General features: G+C 57.1%; 1 protein-coding gene across 1 annotated transcript in view; it reads left to right on the plus strand.

Annotated features, from left to right (window-relative positions):
* The window catches only part of PLXNA1 (plexin A1), a 45,720-nt gene that overhangs the window by 13,306 nt on the left and 12,106 nt on the right, over positions 1-20,308 (plus strand). Inside the window, exons 3-22 of the mRNA XM_090285897.1 lie at positions 1,731-1,871; positions 2,777-2,877; positions 3,201-3,324; positions 3,408-3,561; positions 3,910-4,009; positions 5,441-5,555; positions 8,145-8,345; positions 10,349-10,445; positions 10,516-10,709; positions 10,853-11,004; positions 11,088-11,208; positions 11,550-11,686; positions 12,948-13,115; positions 13,707-13,800; positions 13,991-14,230; positions 14,338-14,481; positions 14,811-15,045; positions 17,559-17,701; positions 19,137-19,393; positions 19,759-19,825. Coding sequence (XP_090142023.1) covers positions 1,731-1,871; positions 2,777-2,877; positions 3,201-3,324; positions 3,408-3,561; positions 3,910-4,009; positions 5,441-5,555; positions 8,145-8,345; positions 10,349-10,445; positions 10,516-10,709; positions 10,853-11,004; positions 11,088-11,208; positions 11,550-11,686; positions 12,948-13,115; positions 13,707-13,800; positions 13,991-14,230; positions 14,338-14,481; positions 14,811-15,045; positions 17,559-17,701; positions 19,137-19,393; positions 19,759-19,825 — 2,985 coding nt within the window. The remainder of the gene's footprint in view (positions 1-1,730; positions 1,872-2,776; positions 2,878-3,200; positions 3,325-3,407; positions 3,562-3,909; positions 4,010-5,440; positions 5,556-8,144; positions 8,346-10,348; positions 10,446-10,515; positions 10,710-10,852; positions 11,005-11,087; positions 11,209-11,549; positions 11,687-12,947; positions 13,116-13,706; positions 13,801-13,990; positions 14,231-14,337; positions 14,482-14,810; positions 15,046-17,558; positions 17,702-19,136; positions 19,394-19,758; positions 19,826-20,308) is intronic.

The following is a 20,308-nucleotide window of genomic DNA, read 5'->3' on the forward strand; positions in this document are numbered from 1 at the left end:
CCTGGTCATTTAGGTTAAGGTAGTCAGTCTAAGCTCTGGGTCTCCACTGGGGCTGTGCCCTGCTCTCTCTGTTTCCTACTTCCTGGCTGCTGTCCAGACTGGCCTTGCCAGGCCTATGTGACTGGCTGCTGGGGTTTGGTGATTGCCATGTGGCCTGGCTATCTCATGTCCTCCTGTTCGACACACTGGCTTGGTCCTCATTTAATCCTCAGAAAAGATTTGTAGTGGAGATGGCTGACTGCTATTCCCATCTGACAGGCAGGGGAACTGAGGCTCAGAGAGGTTTCAGCATCCCACCAAGGTCACACAGCTGGAGAGTATTTGAGCCAGGGCTTAGGCCCAGGCAGTATGGGTCCAGAGACTGGACTCCTGGTTTCCCTGGCCCTCCCTTGTGGCTTACGTCTCTCCCAGCTGGTCCAAGAAGCTGACTTTCAGCTCCAGTGAGCAGCTCTCTGTTAGCAGTGCCTGCCTCTAGGCTGCCCACCCAAGCAGGGCAGGAGGTTTGTGGGAGTAGGCTGGGTCAGGCTGGGGTCCCATCCCGTTTCCACCCGCAGGGGCTCTTGCACCTTCCTCTCAGAAGCTGGCTGAAGCCATTTGGGCAGCTATAGTACCAACCCAGGTCTGCCGCCCTCTTCCTGGCCCTGGGCCCTGCTTTTCCTGGTCTGGTTTGACTTTGCTTGCCTGGTGGGGAGGCAGCTGAGCAGATGTGAGGGGGGTGGCTCTAGGCTCTCAGGAATGCGGCCCTCCCATCTCCCACAGCCAGCAGCCTCTGGCTCAGAGACACAGCGCCCCACCCTGGCTGGTTACCCTTGCGCAGCCCCTTTTGGAGCTGGTTCGAGCCAGGGGCTTTTACCTGCCCCATAGCCCATCACTGTCAGTCATGCCTGCCCTGTTTTATCAGTGTGAGGGTGCAAGCAAGGGATACTGGGCTGGGCCCTGGCCCAGGCCCTACCCCCATGGTGGAGGTGGAAAGGTGGGGCGGCCCTCCTGATCATAGTCAGAGCAGGGAGGGGCCTGAGCAGGGCCCGCCGCCATGGGAGCTTGCGCAGACCAGCTGAGCTGGGCATATGCTGCCCCATGAGTCCCATCTCTGGAAAGTCCCTTGGGTCTTTCTGTTAATTAAATACATTTGTTTGGTAAATGTAGCTAAAAATACTTATAGCATTGTAAGCTGCAGTGAAGAGTTGGCTAATTAATGCCTGGTTTGTTTGGTGTCTGAAATATGCCTTTCTCTGGGGGTGTGCCCCAACTCCAAAATGCCCTGGGGCTTGGTCCCTCACACTCACGCACCCTCCTCACTCTGCAGGCTCCAGGGGTCTCGCTTCTTGACCTTCTCATCTGAGCTGAACCTCTCTCATGGTTCCTTCAGGCCCCTCTTTTACCCCACCCCCACCCCCCCACATATCTCCTCATCTGGGATGTCTAGTCTGTCACAGGTCATAGGGAAGGTGGTGCACTTTCAGGGATACCTGCTGCCTTTGCATCAGGTATGGCTGTGCAGCTTGGGCTGTGGCCTCTGTTGACTGGTAAAGGGGCTAGGTCAGGACCAGCTTAACTGTATGCAGTTTGACCTGCGCAGGCTGATGGGATTGCGGTGGGGACTTCTGCCTTGTTCTTTTAGGGTTTTGGGGGATGGTTCGGGGAGGCGTTTGGGATCCTCATCTTAAGTGGGTGTGGGGCTGGGGCACAAAGACATTGGCGTAGCTTCTCTCAGGCCCTCACTGCCACAGATCCTGGTGGATCCGGCCTACCCTGGCGGCCGGCCAGCCCTGGCCTATGAGAGTGTGGTGGCCCAAGAAGGTAGCCCCATCCTTCGTGACCTGGTTCTCAGCCCTGATCGCCAGTACCTCTACGTCATGACAGAAAAGCAGGTGGGTGCTACACTGCTAGATGCATGTGGGTGGGCCTTTTCTGGGGAGATGCACATGACTGCTGTGGGCGCATACTATCCGTGCTGCCTCTAGGTTCTCCTGGGCCAGGCCTAGAATCCCCAACCCCTCCTTGAATGACTTCATGTCCATAGGAACAGACATTTGAATGAAAGCATTATCAGGGTATTGGATTTTGGGGTATGTATCTGGGGTCCTGAATTCTCAGATTGTAACCTAGCTCAGCACTGGCCTCATCTGTTGGGTGGAGACTTTGGGCAACAGCCTCTGTGGGGCCTGTGGCTGGCATGGCCCAGCTTGTGTTCCTGATCTGCCTGCTTGCAGCCAGCCTTTGCCCTTCTGTTCTACCTGGTGAACCATGGTAGTTGGAGGGAGGGGGATTGGGAAACGGGTGGGAAAGACAAGACCTCCCTTCCTTCTTGGTCGGCTCTTGCTTCTCTTCTGCCCCTCTTCTGGCTGTTGGGTTCTTCCACCTCCCTGGGGACATCAGAGCCAAGCAGGCAAGGTTGGGGTGAACAAGGCACAGCCTGCCTCTGTGCTTAGGATTGGGGTCAAGGAGCCATGGCTTCCCCTGGAACCTCAGAGTCCAGGAAGATAGGAGAATAACTAGTGGGAGCACTTGGTTCTTCTCTGGGCAGCTTACCTGCACCAACTTGCTCACTCTCTGGCTGTCGCCACCCTGGGCTCCCAGGGGAGAAGCCTGACTCAGCCAAGGCCGTGTCACCCAGGACTGGCTTTGAATAGACCTAGCTGGAAGAAGTCTCGAGATGGGGGTGCCCCAGTAGTGTGGGGTTAGAGGGGCACACGGTAGTGCTGAGGAAGTGAGGCTGCCAGGAGTCCCTGGGATGGGCCTTGTGGGGGCCTGACACGAAGTTTCCTCTTGCCAGGTGACACGGGTGCCTGTGGAAAGCTGTGTGCAGTACACATCATGTGAGCTGTGCCTGGGCTCTCGGGACCCCCACTGTGGCTGGTGTGTTCTGCATAGCATGTGAGTCTGGATGGGGGTGCAGGTGGGGCAGGAGGGCTCTGACGCCCTGGCCAGGCGCTCTCTGCCCCCGGAGGGCCCCAGACAGCCTTACTGTGTGCTCAGGTAGTCATAGTGTCCCTCTTAAGCTCCACTGGGTCTTCCCTAGAGGTTTCCTGTGACCAGCTGAGTGACAGCCAGCTCAACCACATGCCAATAAAGATGGGGTACAGTGAAGTTGGTGGGCTTCCCCAGTGCAGGTGTCAGCTCCGCTGAGCAGGCCATAGGAGCTGGGTTGCTCCTTGGACCTGCCTGCCCGCGCCAAGCCCAGCCTCCTCTGTCTGCAGCTGTTCCCGCCGGGATGCCTGTGAGCGCGCAGGTGAGTCTCAGCGCTTTGCCTCGGACCTGTTGCAGTGCGTGCAGCTGACTGTGCAGCCTTGCAACGTCTCTGTCACCATGTCCCAAGTCCCGGTGAGTGCGGCCACCCAGGAAGGGCTGGACAGGTGGGGTGACAGGACCCCACTCACTGACACCTTCTGCCATGCGCGCCCCAGCTTGTGCTGCAGGCCTGGAATGTGCCCGATCTCTCCGCTGGCGTCAACTGCTCCTTCGAGGACTTCACGGAGTCTGAGAGCGTCCTGGAGGACGGCCGCATCCACTGCCGCTCACCATCCTCCGAGGAGGTGGAGCCCATCACTCGGGGCCAGGGTAAGTGCGCCACAGCTGGGTCTGGGCAGTGCTCGAAGAGACTTCCTGCCGGGGACAAAGAATGGGTGTCACATGGTGATTGAGGAGCATGGCAAGCTAAGGAGCAGATGCCAAATGGGAACAGTATAGGTAGGAGTCATGGGCCATAGGTGCAAAGATTCTGGGGTCACACCTGGTATGCTTCGGGGTCCACAAGCCACAGAGACTGAGATGCAGCCAGGGCTTTGCACTTGGTGATTGGGGTGGTCGTTGGCAAGATCATTTCCTCTTCGGGATTGCCCTGCACGGGTACCCTGGGTCGAGCTGCCTCGGGTGGTCCTGGTGACGTGAGCCTGTGCTGTCCTGCAGGAGACCAGCGGGTGGTAAAGCTCTACCTGAAGTCTAAAGAGACAGGCAAGAAGTTTGCGTCTGTGGACTTTGTCTTCTACAACTGCAGTGTCCACCAGTCGTGAGTGTTTCAGGCCTCCTGCATGGGCAGGGTATGGTGCAGCATGGGCCAGTGGTGAGGGTGGGAGGCTAGGCCTGCTGTGAGAGCAGCCCCCCGGGCAGAGGGTCCAGATGAGCCTGAGGCCGGGGCAGTGGTCAGAGTAGGTGGGGTGGGGGTGGGGGGTGACATGCACCTGTTCACACCTTGAAAGTCTTGCCCTTAGCCTTGGTGTGAGGAATGGCCTATGGGCACCAGAGCAAAGCAGGGAGCTTGGGGGACTGGAGAAGGGAAGCTGCTATATCATTTGGATGGGAAATGGTATGCCATGGGACAAGCTAGGCTATTTAGTACCTGCTGTTCTGGGGCAGGTAGAAATCTGGGTCTGCTTTATCTCCTGCTGCTCCAGGTATGGGTCAGGGAGTAGAGGCTTTGGCACAGAGAACCGGGGTGGAAGCTGTCCCTGGTACCAGCCTATTGCTCATCTACTTCCTGCCTTGGCCATGAGCAACAGGAAGAACAGGAGAGTCTGAGGACCTACTGTTTGTCCTGCCATGAGGCTAGAGGGGAACTCTCGGCCCCATCCCTGACTTGGAAGGTCCCTAGTCTTGGAAGGGCCAGCATGGGGCATGGAGGTGGTGGGGTTCAGCCTCCCCCCAGCCCCCAAGATGGGCTTTGTTGATGTGGCCTGAGTGGTGTTATTACCAGGGCAGGATGGGATCTTTGGAGCTGGGTGCTGTACTCCAGAGCTGGAGGGGATTGAGGGTCTCAGGAGAAGCCCAGTGACTGGCAGTTTGGGAAGTCCTTTGGAGAGCTGGTGGCATTTGCCTGAAGGTCAAGGGAGCCATGGAAGCTAAAGACACAAGGTGCTGGTCATACAAAGCTGCAGGGGCCAGATCACTGAAAGCGCCCTGTCTAGGCTCTGGAGACATGTCAGAATGAATGGGATAAGCTCCTGCCAGGTAGAGCCTTCAGGGCGGTGGATATCTCCCACAGCTCTGTTTAGCTCTGCAGCAGCTGCAAGCCACCAAAATTTAAATCTAAGTTAAGACAAGACACAATTGAAAATGTAGTTCTTTAGATGTACTAATACATTTCCAGTGGCAATTGTCATGTGTGTCCTAGTGTGGCTAGTGGTCACTACAGTGGACAGTGTAGACTTTTGTCTGTCATCAGGGAATTTCTGTGGGTTGGCTCTGGGGTGGACTATCAGGTGATTGAGGGTCTGGGGGAAGAGCAGTGAAGGAGGAAGGGGAGCACCAGGCAGTGTAGTGGATAAGACCAGCTGACAGGGAACGTCTCTGAGCAGGTGGAGGATCAGCCAGTGCAAAGGCCCTGGGGTGGCCCTGTGACCAACCACTAGAGGAGCAGTAGGGAGGTGGAGTGGTGTGGGCCTGTGTAGCAACTGGGGAGGCATGTGATGCCCAGCCTTACTGTCCACCACCCTCCTTGCAGCTGCCTGTCATGTGTCAATGGCTCTTTTCCCTGCCACTGGTGCAAATACCGCCATGTATGCACACACAATGCTGCCGACTGCGCTTTCCTGGAGGGCCGCGTCAATGTGTCTGAGGTAAGGCCATCTTGGGTAGTGGGGTAAATGCAGGATTTCAGAGGTGTAGCAGAGCCACCTGTTGCCTGCAGGTGGGCCTGGGAGAGCTCCTATGGGTAGCTGGGATGCCAACCAAGAGGTCTGTGATATTGAGGACATCCTTCATGAATGTCTTGGCCTGAGGCCAGCCAGTGACATTTATTGCTGTGACCTTTAGGGGAAGCACAGAAGCCTCAGACCAGCGGGCCCCTCTGGAGGATGATGTGGGGAGGGGACTATCCATGCAGGCAGTGGAAGCCCGGAGCATGAGGTATCTTGCTACTTGGGCCCAGTGTCCTGAATGCATGCGAATAAAGAAACATATCAGGCTGGCCTGCAGGGTAGCTGGTCAGTTCCTGGAGCTGTCTGAGTTTCTGCTTGGTAACTGATAGTAATTAGGTTGTAATTATTTGGAACCTGGGCAAGGAACTGACGTTATTTACGAGCAGTAGCATTGCTATTCCTGGAACCCGAACTCTCAGAACCAGGATGGGCAGACCTGGAACCTGCCAAGCATGGAGAAAATAGGCAGGGCTCTCCATGTCTAGCCTGCAGACAAAGAGCCGGAACTTGAAACCAGGGCCCTTTCCTTTGCAGTGAAACCATGCCTGTTGGTGGTATAGGGAAAAGGGTGTGAATCCTTCTGGCTGTGGGGCACTCGGGGACTGTAGCTGACCTGGACTTCTGTGGACAGTGCTGGGGCAGAGGAAATGCATGCACAGGGCCCCTGCCATGTCGTAGGCCCTTCCTCACAGAGTCTTCCCTGGTCACCCCTCACCGTCACCCTTTGGACCCTTTGTTGTGCATCATAGGACAAGATGGCGGGGTGGGGGCAGGCAGACTGGGGGCATCTGGGGGTGGCAGTGTCTGTGAGAGTGGGTGGGCGTGAGGGCCATGGGCATAGCAGGTGGGCAGTATGGCCTTTCTTGGGAGTTTGGCTTGTATGAGGAGCTGGGCAAAAGTTTCCCATAGGTGGTTAAGGGCCCTGGGGCAGCAGGAAGCTGGTGTGTCTGATCCCAGTGAGTTGAGTGACCCAGGAGTCTAGGGACCTCAGGAGGGCTGCTGTGGGCCCTGATGGCCAGGGGAAGGTAAGCAGCAGCTACAGACCCCTCCTGAGGGGTCTGCCCATGCAAGGCTGAGCTGGAAATGATGGAGGGTCCACGGAAGGTTATTGGGGAATGGATTTATCTCACAGATACTCCTCTTAAACTGTAGTCTGAGGTGTTACGGGTACATTTATAAAGGAGTATAACATCCACAGACTTAACCAATCCCACTGTGTGAAACAGCGTGGGCTCTCAGCCCAGGCCATACCTTCCCATCTCTGGTTTAGGTTTGGTTCCTCTGGGGCCACCCCTCACTTAGGGGAATGCTCACTCAGCAGTGTCTTGGTTTTCTACCCCATTGGAAGAAGTTCTGTCAAGGAGGAATCCAGGTCCATTGTTCCACACTATCTTTCTCCCAGCTCATCCTGGTCTCAAGCTACTCACTGGGCCAGAAAGGAAATGGCTGAGGTCCCTAGGTGCCAAGGCCCAACCAGAGAGATTAGCCAGGGGTCACAGAGTCTGACAATGATGTTGGCCTCCTGGTCAACCGAGATAGTGTCAATGAAGAGCAGAGGTGTGAAATGGAATGACAGAACAGTCCTGGTGGCCAGGAGAAGCCAGGGCTGCTGTGGGGCCCAGGGAGGGCGGCCAAGGTCTAAGGAAGTCCCAGGAAGATCCCTGGGCCTGGAGTCTGGGCTGGGTGCCCCTTCAAGTGGCCAGGAGAGTGCTGGCATAGGCGAAGGCTCCTGAGTGCCGGGTTTGTGACCCCCCTATACACATCACCGTCATCTTTCTCCTTGGAAACAGAAGACCCAGGGAAAGTGGTCAGCCTGCCTGGCCATACCCTTATGGCTTTGCCTCCTTAGTGTCCCTTAAGGGCACCAACCCTGCACAGAGCCAGGACTGGGCCTGCTCTGTGTTGGGGGGTATTGCAGGCCTTGGGGATTATAGCCTGTTTTCAGCATCTCTATTTAAAGCCCAGCTCACTAGTGTGCCCCTGGGGCTGTCTCCTCCTGTGGCTGCTGTCAGTGTGCTGCAAAAGATCTGGGCTCTTGCATCAGTTATTGTTGCTGAACCACTGGCCCTGGGGGCCATGACTGTTTTTCTGCCTGGCTGTTTTTACATACTGTCCTGGTCCCCAGCAGAGCTTATAGCTCCAGCGCCCAACTCGTGGCTGCTTCTGTCTCAAGGGCCTTTTCAGATGTGGGCCGGAGGGGGACCCTTGGTCATTGAATGGCAGAGTTCTAGAACACCAGTCAGGCTACTTTGGGTGCAGAGGGGAGAAGGCCAGCCCAGGGCACAGAATGCAGCCACACAGCCTGGCAAAGTTTAGAATCCAGATCTCCTGCCTCTGGTTGAACTGTTTCTGAAGTCCTCAGTCTGCTCGTGTGTAAAGTGGGCACAGTGGTGCTTGCTCTGGAGAAGCATAGGCTATGCACACGGATTGCAGTCTGGGCCGCAGGAGGGTTCCACCAGGCTCACGGGCCCCCTCCTGTGCACTCAGCTGAAGCCTTGTCACTCCCAGGACTGCCCACAGATCCTGCCCTCCACCCAGATCTACGTGCCAGTGGGTGTGGTGAAGCCCATCACCCTCACGGCCCGGAACCTGCCGCAGCCACAGTCGGGCCAGCGTGGCTACGAGTGCCTCTTTCATGTCCCGGGAAGCCCGGCCCGCGTCACTGCCCTGCGCTTCAACAGCTCCAGCCTCCAGTGCCAGAACTCCTCGGTAAGGCCGGCTGGGCTGCGGGGCTTTCAGGGGCCCCTCTGCCAGGCCGCGGGGCTTTCAGGGGCCCCCTCTGCCGGGCCGGGGGTGCCACACTCACAGCCTCAATAGCTGGTTTCCGCTCATGAGCAAAAGGGCAGGGCACAGTCTGGTGTTCAGAGGCACTTCAAGCTCCTCAGTGAGTGCCATGCCCCTCTGACGTGCCTGGGTGTACAGCTGGGGCACTGCCAAGCGCCACCCAGGTGTTTGGAGGGAGCACATCTCAGACACAGGAATGGGCAGTTCAGATGTGGTGGGATATGCACACAGGGCTTTGCATGGGGTCTTTGGGGTGTGTGGGAGGAGGCTGGATTGAGGGTGTTTGGAAATGCCCACATGCCATCATCCCCCAGTGCTTCTAGGAGGGCTAAGGCCAGGGTGATAGTGCCCAAGCACTCAGCTTCCTTTATGTCCCCTGTGGCCAGACACAGGGACAGTTTATAGTGGCCCGTGCACTTGCACACTAGCAGGCTGGTGTCTTGAGTGACAAAAAAGCAGCCACGTTTGGAGCCTCAAATCTAGTAGGATGACAGTTTCAGTGCTTTTTATCAAGTCCAGTGAATTTAGTGACAATGATCTTTGCAGAGCCAAAACCTTTCCTGGTGGTTGTGAGGGAGTAGTGGTCTCAAGAAGCCCTCTTCCAGCTCTTTCTGTGATTGCTCGCAGGCCTTGGTTTCCTCATATGTTCAGGAAGAATGTAGTCAAGTCAGGAGAGTAGGGGGTTTCCTGTGGTGGGCAAGGCCCTGTTGGGTGGTGCCTCTGTGTCCTCTTCAAGGCCTGTGTTTGGCCCCCACCCCCTAGGATTTTAGGGGAAGGGCCTTGAGGCAGAGGTCTGGCCCCCTGCCAGTGGTGGTGGCCCATTGGCTGATCTTGCTTTCCTAGCACAGGGTGGGCTGGGGTCTGGAGGCCATCGCAGGCGCCTGGGGGCCACTCGCCCAGCTGGCTGGCATTAAGGGTTACTTGTGCTGTCCTGCCTATCCTGTCCTTTCAGTTCTCTCTCTTCCTTTCTGTATCACTGATTTCTGCTAGTCATTCCTTTCACCTCATCTCTCTATGGCCCCCTGGCCTAGTTGTGTCCACCCTCTCCTTCCTCTGCATCTAAGTCTATTTGTGTGTCTCTTATTTCCCTATTTCTTCACTATTCCTGAGCCCCTGCCACCTCTTTCCCTGTACTCCTTATCCCCTCTGGCTCACCCCTCTCACCAGGCTCACATTTATCATTTCTGTAGCCATTTTTAAAGGGAAAGGGAGTATCAGGGAATGTGATAGGATTCAGTTAAATTCCTGCGGATAAAATAATGATGAGTTGCTCTGGGATGGAGTGGAGGACCTCAGCTGCAGAAAGTGGGGCACAGCTGGGAGTGCTGGGCCTGGGTTCCTGGGGAGGGGCAGTGGCTCTGAGGCTGGGTGTGGTGCGGGTTGAGCCTCACCTGATAGTGCTTTTTGCCAGCCTCTGCCCAGGCATGGGGACACGCAGCTTGCCCTCAGGGCAGCTCCAGCATAGGGATTACTGAGCTTGTTCAGCAGACATAGAGATGGAGGCTCACAGAGCATCTTTGACAGGCATCCAAGGGACCCACCTGGGAAGTCCTGATTTCCTGGTGAAGCTGATTACAGGGCTGAATAGGGAGGTCAGCCTAGAGTGTACACCTCATGTGCTGCTGGGGGCAGAGGCTTGGCTGGAGAGCAGGGGCCATGGCCACCAGGAAGGAAGACATGGGGGTTCAGAGGCAGGGCTGGGTGTGGCAGGAGAGGCTTAGATGCCTAGGTTGGTTAGCAGGCAGGTTTTTCTGTTGGATTTTCCAGCTCTAGATTGAAAATGCAGTCTGGACAGGCAAAGCCCCCAGACCCTGCCTTGCCAAGCTTGCTCCCAGCATCTGGTCCCAGAGGTGGTGGGCAGGAGGGGTGCATAGGCCCTGACCTGCCCCCTGGGGTTTTGGCCTGACCGCTCTGCATACTACCCACAGTACTCTTACGAGGGCAATGACATCAGTGACCTGCCTGTGAACCTGTCCGTGGTGTGGAATGGCAACTTCATCATTGATAACCCTCAGAACATCCAGGGTGAGCCAGGTGGGGTGGCCCCCAGGGGTGGGACTGTGCTGGGTAGAGCCAACCATGTTTTTCCCTGCAGCCCACCTCTACAAATGCCCGGCCCTGCGGGAGAGCTGTGGCCTCTGCCTCAAAGCTGACCCTCGATTTGAGTGCGGGTGGTGCGTGGCAGAGCGCCGCTGCTCCCTGCGTCCCCACTGTCCTGCTGACTCCCCTACTGCCTGGATGCATGCCCACCATGGCAGCAGCCGTTGCACTGACCCCAAGATCTTTAAGGTAGGTGGGCCTTTCAGGCTGCTGAGGAGAGTGAGTATTCTGCTTGCCCAGCTGTCTCCCCTGTGTAGCCTCTCCTGGCCCAGGATGGCCCAGGATGGCCCAGGATGGCCCTGGCTGGCCTCTCAGCCTTTGTCTCTTCACAGCTGTCCCCGGAGACTGGCCCGCGGCAGGGAGGCACGAGGCTCACAATCATGGGTGAGAACCTGGGCCTGCGCTTCGAGGATGTGCGGCTGGGTGTGCGTGTGGGCAAGGTGCTGTGCAGCCCTGTGGAGAGCGAGTACATCAGTGCCGAGCAGTGAGTACCACCCGGGATAGGTGGGGAAGGCACCGACACCCAGCTGGACCCCACAGCCTGCTGACGACCCTGGTGTCCTGCAGGATCGTCTGTGAGATCGGAAATGCCAGCACAGTGCGGGCCCATGATGCCCTGGTGGAAGTGTGCGTGCGGGACTGCTCCCCCCAATTTCGAGCCCTGTCACCCAAACGCTTCACCTTTGTGGTAAGCCCCAATCCACCCAGCCCAGAACCCTCTCCTCCCGTGGGGCCTCAGGGGGCTGCGAAGTCTGTCTGCAGGTTCTGGCATGACCCAAAGGCCATCTCAAGTGAGGGGATCCTTGTCCTCCCATGGGGCCCTTCATGCAGCAACACCTCTGCTCCTGGTCTCCACCTCCCTCCTTGGGGGCCTGACTCCAGGTTCCCCTGGGCACTTTGGGCCCTGCCTATGGGCTGTGTCTGAGAACCCATGAGCACAGGGCCTGGGTAAGGCTGGGGACGCAAGCAGTCTTCTGGGCCAAGGGGTAGGCCTTTCTTGGAGCTGTAGCAAGTTTCTTCTTCCCCTAGACTCCATCCTTTTACCGCGTGAGCCCTGCCCGGGGACCTCTTTCGGGGGGCACCTGGATTGGCATCGAGGGCAGCCACCTAAATGCAGGCAGCGATGTGGCCGTGTCTGTTGGTGGCCGGCCCTGCTCCTTCTCCTGGTAAGGAGTATGGATGGGGTTGGGGGTTGGGGGTAGGCATGGCCCACCTTCCCCTGGTGGTAGTTGGTTCAGGTGGCTGCATGTCCTCTACTATTTCCTGGGAAACAAGGTGAACAGGGAGAGCCTGGCCAGGGTGATCACTATGGAAACCAGTGGTGAGAAAGTTACCATGGAGACAGGTTACCTCAGAGTGGGAAGGGCAGGTGGGCAGACCTGGCGGGTGGGCAGGGCCTGGTCCCAAGGGGTAGGTACAACCATTCTGTCCTGGAGCTGGGGGATCCCTTCAGAATATAAGTATTTTTAAAAACATTTTTAAGAGAGAAAAATGTGCTTACAAAAGCCCCGAGGCTTGAAGTGGATAATTTTAGATCACGGATGATAATGGAACAGCCCTTTAAATATTTTCCTATGGTAATTACCCGTTATCAGACTAATTATTGGTGTTTGCAGCCTTGCTGTACTCTTGGGCCTGGCGGCTGTGGGGCCTCCCAGCTGTGCTAAAAGAGCTGAGAAGTTGGGGACCCAGGTGTAGGCAGTGACTGGCTGGCTGCCCGGTGGAGGCGACTGAGTTCCCCTACTCTGGCCAGCTCATTCTGCCTACTCTTGGTCCAGCCCAGGGTTAGCCCCAGTTTCACATCAGGGGAGGCGGGTGCATCACTGAGCATAGCAAGAGTTGGTACTGAGCTTGGTACTCCAGCTCTCCTGGCACCAGAAGCCACAGGTTGAGTGGAGGCAGTGCCACAGCAGGTGGGACAGTCAAGGTCTTGTAGGCTTTGTTCTGCTGCCCATCGCTGGGCTGCTGCAAGGCTGTGTTGAGACCCCTTTGAGCTCCCTTCCCATCCAACAGGCTTGCTTGTGGTGCCTGCCTGGGCTGAGCTTTCGCAAGTCGGGGCATGGGCCATGGCTGGGCCACCTGAAGAATGAGTGGGGCAGTCAGGATTGCCTCTTGCCCCTCAGCTAGTGGGTCAGTCAGATAGGACCTCGAATGCCAAGCAGCATCGTTCGGAAGGAGAGGGCCAGGCTGGGGCCCAAGGTGGGAAAACATGTACCTGGCCCCTTGGAGGGGCTGATGGGAAAGTGGCTGTAAGAGTTGTCAGCCACCTGTGGGCAGGTCCTGGTACAACCCTGTTTTAAAAATGGGCAGGTGAGGCCTGGGGAGGAACTTGCCACATGCCTGTTTGCAATGGAGCCTAGAAGCTTAGGCCACCTGGGAGGTGAGCTGCAGCACCCACATCCTCACTTTCCCCCCTGACCCCTTCAGGAGGAATTCCCGGGAGATCCGGTGTCTGACACCTCCTGGGCAAAGCCCTGGCAGCGCCCCCATCACCATCAATATCAACCGTGCTCAGCTTACCAACCCTGAGGTGAAGTACAACTATACTGAGGACCCCACCATCCTGAAGATTGACCCTGAGTGGAGCATCAACAGGTGGGGCTGCCCCAGCCTGCCCTGAACCCCAGCGATCCCCTCTGTTCCAAGTGATGCTGCCAAGGATGGAGCTCTTGCATTAGGTTCACCTCTCCCTCCTTCCTTGTGTCATCCTGCCGCCAAATTTTCTGCTTATGTGGAGGTACCGGTTGAATTTCTGGTAGAGTTTCCTTACGGTGATGGTCCTGGTTCAGAGAGGGCAGGGGGCAGCCACACTCTCACTGTGCTGCCCACCAGGTCTGTCTCCAGGTGGAAATAGAAACAGCAAAGTTTAAGATTGTGGTCACTCCTTTGCTCTATATGCAGCAACCTGGAAGAGCATGTTAAGGAAAAATCCCTCTAAACTCTAATGCTATGCTCTTTAAAAAAAAAAAAAAAAAAAGAAGAGAAGAGAAAACAAAGATAAGATGTCTGAGCCACAGCTCTCAGGATGATGGACTCTTGTCTGCTCTGAGATGTGGGTGCTGTAATCGGAGTTCCAGTGCTGAGAGCTTGTGACCTGCTTATGTCTTCTGGGGATCTGGGTGGTGTTTGTGCTGGGCCGGGGCAGAGAGCTCCTCCCCATGACCCCCCCATCCCCTTATCTTCTAGTGGAGGGACCCTCCTAACGGTCACAGGCACCAACCTGGCCACCGTCCGAGAACCCCGCATCCGGGCCAAGTACGGAGGTGTCGAGAGGGAGAACGTGAGTGCTTGCCCTGCCCCCTCCCTGTGCGGCTCGAGCTGCCTAGGCGGTGGCTGTGCTTGGAGGCCCCAAGGACGGTGGCCGGCACTGGCCTCCGAGTGTGCACATGTAGCTGCAGCCCCTGACCCTGCCAGGGCCCAGCTTCATGTGCAGAGCAGCCGGCCCAGTGTCTTCGCGCCTCTGTCCCTAGAGCTGCCTGGTGTACAATGACACCACCATGGTGTGCCGGGCCCCATCGGTGGACAACCCCTCCCGCAGCCCGCCCGAGCTGGGGGAGCGACCTGAAGAGCTGGGCTTTGTCATGGACGACGTTCGTGCCTTGCTTGTGCTCAACGCCTCCTCGTTCCTCTATTTTCCTGACCCGGTGTTGGAGCCACTCAGCCCCACTGGCCTCCTGGAGCTAAAGCCCAGCTCCCCGCTCATCCTCAAGGTGGGACTCAGTCAGCGGGCTCGCGTGTGGGTGTGGGGTGGCTGGGTCGGGGTGCAGGTGAGGCAGTAGGGCCAGTGGGGCTCTCTGGCTCACCCCCACCCCTGCAGGGTCGGAATCTCCTGCCACCGGCGCCTGGCAACTTGAGGCTCAACTATACAGTGCTCATAGGCTCCACCCCCTGCACTCTCACTGTGTCGGAGACGCAGCTGCTCTGCGAGTCACCAAACCTCACAGGGCAACACAAGGTCACGGTATGTTCATGGCCAGGCCATCTGGGCCTCCTGGGTGCCTCCTGCCTTTGACCTGCTGACCCAGTCCCATCCAGGGCAACTCTGTTTGAGCCCCAGACTGGCCTCTTGCCCAGAGGGAGCCCAGCTCCAGTGCAAGCCCTAGCGTGGCCCTCACCCAGCTTGGCCCTCACCGTGTGGAGGGCCTGGTACCTACCCTGGGTCCCCCGTGTTTCCATCCCTGCTGAATAGTCCAGACCAGGGGCGGTTGGCTGTGGGGATCTTAAGAGTGTGGGGCCAGGATACTTGAGTGGGCATGTCACCTTCTGAGCAGCCTGCACCCCAACCCCCAGGTTCGGGCTGGTGGCTTCGAGTTCTCGCCGGGCATGCTGCAGGTGTACTCGGACAGCCTGCTGACCCTGCCTGCCATTGTGGGCATTGGCGGGGGCGGGGGCCTCCTGCTTTTGGTCATCGTGGTCGTGCTCATTGCTTATAAGCGCAAGTCACGAGATGCTGACCGCACCCTCAAGAGACTGCAGCTCCAGATGGACAACCTGGAGTCCCGCGTAGCCCTCGAATGCAAGGAAGGTCTGTTGGGGCTCTGGGCACAGGGAATGTTGGAGAGCTTCCAGGGGTACAGGGCTCATTGGGGGGTGCTGCTACCTCTGAGCCAGGGCCCATCCCGCCTGCCATCTTTACTCAGTTTATGACATTCCCGATGGCCTCACTATGCCAGGCTTGATCCCAGGGAGGAGGCAGGGGCCTGACTGGGGCCTGAGACCATGGGCAGGTATGGCTTATGTGCGGTGCTGCTTACAACATAGGCTCTTTAGCTAGAGAGTGTGCATCTGAGTCCCAGCTTGGCTGCAGGACCTTAGATGGACACATAACCATTTTGTGTGCCGGTTTCTTATCTGTCAGATATCATGCCCACTTCACTGGGTGCTGTGAGTATCCAGATGGCCTGGGCAGAGTCCGTAGAGCAGTATAGCATGCATTAGTACTAGTGCTGATGTGGTAGTGGCTTCATGCGTGTGACCAGGTGTGGTGGGAGGATGGGGCCTTTTTTTTTTTTTTTTAATCCTTTGGCATGAAGACCTGAACTGGCTTTTGTCCTTGAGGAGCCCTGTTTCAGGGGGTCAAGGCTATAGCCCATCCTTTTAAGATGGGGCATGTGTATGTCATAACCCTGGGGTGTGGGTGGCAAAAATTGGCTCTGACTGGCTTCTGCAGGCAAAGTGCAGGGTATGCTGGCTTCTGGAATGTAACCCTGTCAGGAGTCCCTTGTCTTGGCACTCCTCTCCCCCTGTGGTGACAAGATAGCCACAGTGGGTGAGGTCAGCTTCCCCATTATACTCAACTTCAGCCAATTTGTGCTGTCACACCTGATCACATGCCCCCCAAGCCTGAGCCTTTGAAGCCCCTGACAAAGTGGGTGGACCTCAGGGGCAACTGAAGGTGGTCCAGAGAGTGGGGTGGGTTCCGGCAGGCAGAGGCTGCAGTCATTGGAAATGGGTGACCATTGGGTTAGGGGGTCAGCAAGCTGGAACAGAGAGCATCCTCAGGGGCTGCCCATCTCTGCCTCGTGTGTCATAGGAAGGCCAGTGTGCCCAAGGCCCTGGCTCATCCCTGGCAGAGCTAAGGTCACTGCTGCTGGCTGGGTGAGTGGGAATGAGTACTGGCAGCAGAGAGGTGGGGGCTGGGGCTGTGGACTGCACAGTGGTCACTTGAGGGTTGGGTTCATCTCCAGTGCATGTGTTGGCCCACAGTGGCTGGCTTCCCTGGCTGAGTGTGAGATGGTATGTTAGGGCTGGGTCCCTAGCAACAGGGCAGCCTGGGGCAGCCTCCACGCACTCATTGTCCTGGGCTCTGTGCACATCTCCGAGCCTCATCTGAGGAGTCTGGGGGTAAGCGAAGCGGCACTGATGATAACCCTCAGTTACGGGGTGATTATGAGGTGCTAGGCGTAACTGAGCGTTTTGCAGATATTGACTAGTGAATGCTCACAGTTCTAGAAAGCAGACACTAGCAGTATTCCTGTTTTTGAATGAGGAAAGGAGGCTAACTGGCGGGGTGGGTTTTCAACCACTGCATAAGGGCCACATGGTCTTAATGAGCCTGGTATCAGGTTGTTAACTCCAGTGGGACAGCAGTATCCGTTTGCTGAGTACCCTGCCTGTTTTGGGAGCCCCCTCACTCCCGGACATACCTGCCTGCCCAGTGGGCAGTCCTGATGGGACAGGCAAAGGTGCAGCGACCAGTGAAGAGTTCAGGAGCCTCCACTGGGGCAAAAACGGCCGTCTGCTGAGGCGGGTGTGCACGAAGCCTTGATCTATAGGCACATGCAGGTGCAGCAGCTGCTGGGCACTCCAGGGCAGCCAGGTAGAGATCATCAGATGCCTGGCAGCTGTGTTGAAGAGAAGGCCTGGCTCTCAACCCTATCAGCCATTGCCCAGAGCCCACCAGGAGCTCCTCTGGCTCCTGATCAGAGAGCCCATCCCTTGGGCTGTTGCAGGATCAATACCTCACACTTCTGGAATGTTTCTGTCAGGACCTGCCCCTGCCTACCTTTGTTTCTGAAAGAGGCAGAGCCTCCTGAAGTGGGTGGGCGGTGTAGAGGGCCTCCTGGCCTGAGCTATGCATTTGGTGGTTATCAGAGTGGAGGACTGAGGAGCTTGGGGACAGCCCATAGCCCCTGGCTCCTGGCACCTCTGCTCCCCACCATCTCCCTCAACTGGACTTGCCCCTTCTGTTCCCAGGCAACTGAGTCCAGGGGAGCCACAGCAAGCAGTGGACACCCCCTCAGGTTGTAGAAGAGCTGTCACACATAGTTACTCTCCCCCCAAATGCCAGTGTGAGGTATGAGGGCCCTTTACAGCCTGGACCTGGTCTCAGAAACTTCTCTACTCTTGGCTAATCCTGTTATAACTCAGAGAAACAGAGGGGTTTTATCCCTGTGTTAGGACTAGGGAAACTGAGGCACAATTCCCTAAGGTAACCCAGCCAGCAAGCAGCAGAGCCAGGGTTTGAGCCTGACCCTGAGTTGGGGGCAGTCCTGGGGGCCAGCAGGGTACCTGCCTTGATACCTGGTCTGGCTGTAGCCTTTGCAGAGCTGCAGACAGACATCCATGAGCTGACCAATGACTTGGACGGTGCTGGCATCCCCTTCCTCGACTACAGGATGTATGCCATGCGGGTGCTCTTCCCCGGGATTGAGGACCACCCAGTGCTCAAGGAGATGGAGGTGGGCTATTGGCTGGGGCTCATCTAGCATTGCCTGAGAGCCTCCTTGGGTGCTGGTGGGCAGCTGGAGGGTCCTGAGGAATGGCTCAAGAATGCAGGGAGGGGAGCTGGGAAGCAACGAGGAAGGGCAGGCAGGAGCCTAGGCGGGGGGAGGTGGCACTTCCCAGCCAACCACCCCAGTGACTGGGCTCCTTGGGTCTGCCTTTGTTTTGCGGAGCCCTCTAGTCTGTCTCATACACCCTATAGCTCACCTGGCCTATCTCCTGGGTATTTCTGAATGCCAGGCTTCACTGGGCAGGATCCTGGCCCATGTATGCTGGGAGGTGTAAGTTCCCAGCTAGAATTCTTGTGGCTGTTTGGGGTGGGAGCACATGGCTGAGGCAGAATGGAGGCCCTCAGAGAGCTGGGCTTTTCTCTGGGGATGTTGGCAGAGCCCAGGCTATAGGCACAACACATCTTTTAGGGGCCTCCTACAGCAGGCTAGGAGTCCAGTTCCTAGCTAGGAATAGGCAGAGCTCCGCAGGTCAGCTCTGTCATGTTCTCTGGCCAAGGGCACCCTATCTGTGCACACCTTGCATGTTGGGGGGCCTACTCTCCTGTGCAATTCCATTGGTGGGATGTTTCCTCTTAAACTGAACCTAAAAGGGCTTTCTTGTCTCTCTGGCTGGGACCCAGGGCATCCCCTGGGATTGCTGCCACCTTGCGGGCTCCATGCCCTCCTCCTGTTGGGTCTCCTAATGTTGCCATCTACTGTGTTAGTCCAACTGCTTTCTTAGCTGTGACTCTGTGTTCTTCTTGGGACCTGTCACCTGTTTGCCTGAGCTGGGAGCCAGGTGTTACTGGTGGCTTCTGGCACTGCCTGGTAAGGAACCTCATGTCTGTCAAGCCTTGGTACAGATAAGAGAGAGGGCCGGTTCCCTGGAGCCAGCCATGCCTACATTCCACCTCTTTTTCACAGCTTCATGCCATGTGGCCCTAAATAAGCCTCTTTCTCCACTGGACTTGGGGAAGGTGATTTCTGTGTCTGTGGTTGTGGCAAGAGCAGAGTGAAACCATGGAATGTACACTTATGGTACCTAGCAGATGGGGTGTTGGGTTGGGCTTCCTTCGAGCTGCTAGAGCCGGGCTGCAGGCAGTACTGGTCCCAGGCCCTGACTGCACAGCGGCCCTCAGTCTGCACCCTTCACTGATGCCTGGGTCTCTGCCTGGACTGGGTTTCTCAGGCAGCTGCCAGGCTACGTTCATTTTGCTGAGGACAGTTGAGGTCTGGACACCTGCCAGGATGATGTCACCCACCTCTGAGGTCTACTTTCTCGTCTTGCCCCTGCATACCTGGTCTGGACAGCCCCTCCTCCAGAATGCCTTCCCTGCCCCTCCCTACCATGACAGAACTGCGTTCTCTGCTGTGGGTCTGAGCAAGCTCCCATCCTCCCCAGGTGCAGACCAATGTGGAGAAATCACTGACACTTTTTGGGCAGCTTCTGACAAAGAAGCACTTTCTGCTGACCTTTATCCGCACACTGGAGGCCCAGCGCAGCTTCTCTATGCGTGACCGTGGGAACGTGGCCTCGCTCATCATGACGGCTCTACAGGGAGAGATGGAATATGCCACAGGTGTGCTCAAGCAACTGCTGTCTGACCTCATTGAGAAGAACTTGGAGAGCAAGAACCATCCCAAGCTGCTGCTGCGGCGGTGAGCCCACACCTCCTTCCTACAGACAGCGGAGGCCCTGCTGAGTACTTGCCCCAGGGGCTCTACGGCTGTGGTCCTTGGGGAAGCGTCAGCTTCCTTTGCCCAGATATTGGGAGCAGGGACCAGGTGTGCCAAGCACAGAGCTCCACTCTGGGGCTATCAGTGGCGGGCCTGAGCCATATCAGAGACTTGCTCTGGGGTTGAGGGCTAGGTCTCCGCTCCAGACCCCACAGCTGTCCAGCGTTCATGGGTGTCTTCCAAAGTCTGACCTGTAGTGCTGTAGGGAGGGGAGGATGGTAAGGGTGGGCATGTTGTGTGGGCCTGGTAGTGGGAGTTATGTCACCCCTGCCTGTGTCTGTCTTCAGGACTGAGTCAGTGGCAGAGAAGATGTTGACCAACTGGTTCACCTTCCTTTTGTACAAATTCCTCAAGGTAGGTGGACTGGGGAGGAGAGAATGTCAAGAGGGTGTTGGGAACAGCTGGATGGGTGTGAGGAAAAGAAGAGACCAGAGATGAACCGTCTCATCCCAGAGTGGCTCAGAGGGAGCTGGGGCTTAGCATGGACTCCCCAGGACGTGCACCCATTGGCTCCTTTCCTGACTCTCCACATGGCTGTCCAGGCTTTAGCCAGCTGCTGATGCAGGAGTGGATGCCCTAGCTCTGAGGCGAGCTGCCTTGGGCCCTACAGGCAGTGTGTAGCTAAGCTAGAGTTTGGATATAGGCCCAGGTCTCTGTACTGTGCCCATGTCCTGGAGCTAAGGATGAAGGGGGACACCCTGGTGGGGGCCTCTTTGCGTCCAGCAGCTAGCGCTGGGCCAGCCTGGGGAGATGTCTGGGAGCTCCTGTTGGCTCTTGTTGTGGGGAAGGGTTGTGCAAACAGGCCCCTGCTCAGCCTGGGGGAAGTCCCCCATCCTA

This window comes from Furipterus horrens, unplaced genomic scaffold, assembly GCF_987537825.1.
Source record: "Furipterus horrens unplaced genomic scaffold, mFurHor1.1.pri manual_scaffold_8, whole genome shotgun sequence".
Taxonomy (NCBI): Eukaryota; Metazoa; Chordata; class Mammalia; order Chiroptera; family Furipteridae; genus Furipterus; species Furipterus horrens.